We start from the raw sequence: 5,811 nt of genomic DNA, 5'->3' as shown, positions 1-5,811 counted from the left end.
TAATTTATACAATTTAGCCCTTTAAATTGTGTTGTTTGTTCTGTCAGCAACAGGTCTGAATAATATTGTTAATATGATTATGGCGTCCGATATGACAGTTTTTGTTATTAGAACCTAATAAATGGATAGTATTAGGTACAGAATAAAGTAATTTTTCGATCAAAAAAAAAAGTAACTTTTAATTTGAAAAAACAGGAAATTCAAAAGATAGAAAAGAAGGGTTAGGAGGGATGAAATAACTGGGTGGGGATGCGGATGACTTTGTAGTCGGGGATAATCAGCAAGGCGTGGTGCGAATCAACACATGATGAAGATGCAATTAGGGTATGAACTTGGCATTTGTTCTTGCAGATAATGCACTCCATGAAGATTCATTTAAAGAATTGTGAATGGAACTTCTCAACGAGTACCTTTATAACACATATTATAAAGAAAATTTTCGATTTAAATTGATTTTTTTTTTGGCTAAACGTCGATATCATGAAATATTTTCAAAGTGTCAATTACAGAATTTACAAAAATAATTAACACAAACTACAATCTTTTCTTAGTTAATTACTCAAAGAATATCGATAGTTCACCAGGAAGAAACAACCACTATTGAAATTACTCACAAGGCATGGAAGAACTCCACCGGTGAATCACTAGAGCCCCGATACGTTGATGATGCCATGGGGGGATTTGACTCGTTAAAGAACGATGAATTAAAATTGTTACTAGATAGCAAAGAGTCAATCCAACTTAGAAATTTCTAGGAAAAGGATAAGATTGTCTTGAATGGTTGCATTCTTGTCTATTATTAAGAAGTAGGTTGATCGTCATTTATCAATTATCAGGAGCTCCGATCGAGTCTTCCGCCCAAATCTAAAATTTGTTTAAACTCCCTTCCCATGTCCTACAAGAACTTTGAAATCAGAACCTTTGTACTACTGGATCAAGAGCCTCGCTTCCCAAATGAGGAATTCCTATTGATTGTTTACACAAGTGACATGCATCAGAGATTCAGAGTAACAACCAGCAATAAGCATAACTACCATAGTATATTATATAGACATTGAAACTGGTTCATGGTTCATACATTCATCCAACCATATAGTTCCACTCCAGCTTCCAACTTACTAAGGCCTAGAACTAGATAACAACCCAGAAGCAAACATCATAGGTTCATCATAACCTTTATTTATTTAATAACATATGAAATGACGACATGGCCAGCTCAGATCATTAACTTATCAAGCCTTCTCCCCAGTAAGAAGATCCATGACCACGCGCTTGATGCTCCCATTGTTCTTCTTCAGCAGCTTCTTGTTCATCTCCTTGTCACAGAAACCCTGCATTTTCAAATGTTGACAAATCAACTACCTGAACTTGAATGAAATTAATGTAAGGGACAATATGAGTAAAATAAAAGTTCGTTTTGCATACCATCTCCTGCAATTCTCCGAGTATAGGATCCCATTCAGCAACATCGCAGAGATCATCCACTGACTGCTCCAAGTTGTAGGCATTCATCCTCAGTATCTCCTTGTTCAAATCCACCTGCTTGAAGCCCATCTCCTCCAGCTCCTTCAGGAGCGACATTTCCACTGCCTCTGTGTCGCTGCCGACGGCTTGGGACGGTGCAGATGAAGAAGCAGTGACAGGAGGAGGCACCACTGCAGCAGTTGCAGCAAGAATTGCTTCAGGTGGCTCGACTTCCACTACAGGGTACGAAACAGGTCCAGAGTCCTCGGGAGGAGCAGAGGCTGATACCTCTTGGCCAACCAGCAAATTGTCATTTATGGGAAAATTGAGCTCCTGCTCCTCCTTGTGCTGCTCAACCATCGGCTGAACTGGTTCAGTGACTGTATTGGAGTTGTCGTTTCCAAAGAAGTCAGAAACTACGGCAGGCGGGACATTCATGTCTAAGATTTCAGAGAGTTTAGACTCATCACTTTCCGCAGGCAGATTCAGGTTCAAACCCTGGAGGCCATCACACAATGCATCGTTATGGGAATCATCAACCTGCACGAAGAAATGAAAATGAGTTGGGTATGACAAGCAAAACTCATAGCAAAGAAGAAAATGCAACAAGAAGCTACTTTACCTGAATCAAAACCCAAACACGCTGGCCGAACTTATGTCCTGAAGAAGATGCCATTCTCCAGTAGGAAATGTACCGACCAGCTGAAACTGGTGCCGTAAAATCAATAGCAATGTCCAGCTCCCCATCTACTGGCACACCTTGAGCAGGAACCTGGCAATTTTTTTTTTTATTAATGCTTTAACATATCGTGGAAAACACAAGTTAGAAATTTTCAAATGCCTACAATTAAGGAAACATGCTTACCTCGATTTCCACTGAATTAATGTCACTGAATTTGTCTCCTCCAATCCAGACCAGTTGTGTTCCCCGATGCCAAACAAAATTTCCATTATTGCGCATACGCCATATCTTAGTGAAGGGGGTCAATGGTGCCATCACAGTGCCATCCATCACAGTGACATCCGAGACGAAGCGACTGTCCAGCTTAGGCCTGCCAGACTTCCCTCCACAACCTCTCGGTGGATGGGGGAATGCTGAAGGAGCCGTCTCCCAAGGATGCTGCATCCAAGTAGTCGATGTCAGTTAAATTTGTTTCACGTCACAAACTTGTGGAGAAGTAGCAGAGAGAACTCCTAAGAAAACATACTAGATCATAAAATCCTTTGAAGGGCCTCGGTAGTCTATAGGCTCCATACAAGACTGGCCGGTCTATCCGGATATAGTCGGCAACATTACCCATTTCAGAGAAGCAGATGCTGCAAAGGTCATAATCTTCCTTCCTAGAAAAAGAGAAATAGAATTCGAGTAAATCCGAATACACGTCAATTGAAAAATCCCATTTCTATAGTTACAGAGCAAAAATAAGAGACCCTGCTTACACTTTCGATTTGAACCGAGGTCCAGTAATCGGATGAACACCACAGCCGTCGCAGCGAATACCCTTGTGGAATATACCGCCCATGGCATCAGTGTAGTTGGAGCTTCTTTTAAATGGATGTGGACGTCGGGGAGCACCATGTCCAAAAGACCAGTCATCAGCAAGAGACAATCCACTAAATGGTTCAAACGAGGGACCAACAGCAGCAGGCTTCGGCATTGCTGTAGTGTTTGCCACAGTTGGGGATGCTCCAGGGTCAACACTGCTAATGTTATCATTGACATTTTTCTGAAGTTCTGTCTGGACGTCAGCCTGTGTCTTCCCACCTGAGACATTCTGGACTTCCACCTTTGCATTTGGACCCGGTGTGACAGGCATGCCATTTACAAAAGGCAGTCCATGCAATGGTTGAAAGGAGCTGACTGTAAACCCAGGGATGCAAACAGGATGAGGATTAAGATATCCTGGATTGTGTACCGTGCTTGTGGATGCTCCAAAGGCAGCAGACTGGCGGCTAGCTAGATCCTTGATATAGTCATTCATTTTTTTATTCATTGTCTTCAAGATTTCCCCACGCACCTTCCCACCTGAAATGTTCTCCGATGCCACCTTTGTTTTCCCACCGGATTGGCAGCTAATCTGATCTTTCAATTTCTTTAATTCCCTCATGACTTCACCCTGTGTCTTTCCACCTGAAATTTTATGGCCTTCCACCTTTGTCTCTCCACCTGAAAGGTTCGACTCCCCAAGGAGATCGGCATTAAGATCAACAGGCACATGGACTGGAGCGGCAGACACGACCCCGCCTTCATCAACACCTCCATCATCCACATCCTTGCATTCCTTAGGTGATGAGTGTCCAAAATTAGAGTTTGGCATCACACCGTGCATGCTTTCATCCTTTGCAGCATCAGTATCAGCTGCCACTGAGGTGGCCCCAGGACTTGCAGAGCCACCATTATCACCACCCACGTTCCCACCAACCTGAGGCCGAAAACCGGTATTCAGGGAAGATTGACCCAACTTCGTAAAACTGTCAAAGAAGTCCGAAATTGTCGGACTAGAGGAGGCAGCTTTAGAAGCCAGGTCCAGCGATAGTTTTGAAATTGCTTCACGAATTGGTTCATGCACAGTTTTTAGAGCTTCAGCAACAACGGCACTGACATCAGGCAATGGTTGCTGGCCCTGAGAGGATCTTAGTGGGGTAGAATTTCCACTCGACCAAGCATATGATCTGCCACTTTTCTCACTATTCACAGATACATTAATCTTCAGGAATTTCAGATTCTGCCTCATCACATCACGCAGATCATTATCATCAACGAGAGTCACCACATCACCATCCTCATCAACATAGGTCAGAGTCAAATCAGCATCAGAAGGGAAACTGAACAGACTGAGGATCTTGGCCTTCAGGCCAACCACGTCGAGATCCAGGTTATACTTTTCATCCACGCGTGCATTGAAGCGCCTCAGAGTATGTTCATATTTGACCTACAACCATGTACCACAGTTAAGTGCGACATGCCTCCTTGAAAATTGTACCACAAATAACAAAAAAAAAGAGAAAAAAAGAAACTGGCTCTTAAGAAGCCCATGTTCAAATTAACTGACTACCCTGAAAATAAAATAAAATAAATGCACAACGGCCAAAAGAGAAACAGGTACCATCGTGTTCTTTGTAAAAGACAGTCATATGATTACTGCTAGGTTTTAAGGCACGCATAAACATCGCAAATAAGTCTCCGCACCATATAACCAACAGCTCCGGCACAGGAACCTAAGTTCCTGAAATGACTTAGCAAGCATGACAACATGCAGCACACTGAATCACGATAGAGAGCAAAAAAGACAGAAGCTGGGTTTCTCCCAAAGGCCCAAATTCTTGGCCTTGGTAATCAAGCATTTTCACAGCTAGAAAACTGCCGGCGACACCGAAACCCGGAACCGAGCACGGCACAAACCCATTCAGTCGGCGAAGCAACATGCCCAGATCACGAAAGTTTACACCCAAGCCCTAAAAGCACGGCATGCAAACAGAAAAGCAACCAGAATTCCCTCTTCCTAATTCGGATCGATTAAAAAAAAAAAAAGCACCTTTAATCCACCACGGTCCAAACCTACAGCTCGCACGTTGATTAAAGAGCTCAGCACACCCACACCCACACCCACACCCACACCCACACCCACACCCCAAATAAATAAATAAATCAATAAATAAAGATGGAAAATTTCGCGAAGCGACCCATGCAGAGCCCCACGGCGAGCGGCAGCTCCGTCGTTTCACCGACCGAAGCAGGAACAAATCGAGAACACACACGCACAGGGGGAACCAAAGGGAAGGGAATCGGACGGACCTTGATCACGAGAGTAGACTCCATATTCACAGTTGCGAGCGAGCCAGCCAGCCAAACTCGAGCGTCCCAGTGATCCGCAGGAGCAGAGCGTAAAGAAAACCCCAACCAAAACCTAAACCCAAATCCCCCCCAGCCGAACCCCGGGCGACGATCACGGCGACCGCACGAAAATCTTCCACAGGAACCGACAGAATCGGCCGCCGATCGGGAATCGGGGGAATCGTTAGCGCCGATCGGAGATCACAACCGCACTCCCCGAAGCGTACCAGTAATCCGCTTCCCTCTCTCTCTCTCTCCTCTCTCTCTAAAAGTACGATGCTGCCATGGCCCTGATCGCTCGCTGTGCGTGGGGCTTATATATTATTTAGTTCACTCGCCTTGTAATTTTTTTGCTTTTTCCTTTTGTTTTTTTCTTTTCTTTTATTTGGTTTTGGCTTGCGGAGAAAGAAGGCCTTATTGACTTTTTTGGCCTTCTGGCGGGTGTCTATATCTTCTTCGCTAAGGAAAAAATGGGGAACGGGAATATATATTATGGTCAATAGGACGAAAAT

At 44.0% G+C, this 5,811-nt stretch overlaps 1 protein-coding gene across 1 annotated transcript; it reads right to left on the bottom strand.

The window, feature by feature from the left end:
• Positions 1–1,021: 1,021 nt before the first annotated feature.
• Positions 1,022–5,591, bottom strand: LOC115692646 (protein NBR1 homolog). The gene is made up of 7 exons (XM_030619569.2): positions 5,261–5,591; positions 2,905–4,397; positions 2,673–2,805; positions 2,330–2,584; positions 2,087–2,236; positions 1,426–2,004; positions 1,022–1,331 (listed from the first exon to the last, which is right to left on the bottom strand). Exons 1-7 carry the CDS (start codon positions 5,282–5,284, stop codon positions 1,233–1,235), a joined length of 2,733 nt encoding a protein of 910 aa, XP_030475429.1. The 5' UTR covers positions 5,285–5,591; the 3' UTR covers positions 1,022–1,232.
• Positions 5,592–5,811: the final 220 nt, after the last annotated feature.

This window comes from Syzygium oleosum, unplaced genomic scaffold (genome assembly GCF_021117445.2).
Source record: "Syzygium oleosum isolate NSW1041296 unplaced genomic scaffold, Sole_v2.1 Sole_v2.09, whole genome shotgun sequence".
In the NCBI taxonomy this organism is placed as follows: Eukaryota; Viridiplantae; Streptophyta; class Magnoliopsida; order Myrtales; family Myrtaceae; genus Syzygium; species Syzygium oleosum.
The sequence above is the reverse complement of the archived record's forward strand: the minus strand, read 5'-3'. Positions and strand labels throughout refer to the sequence as shown.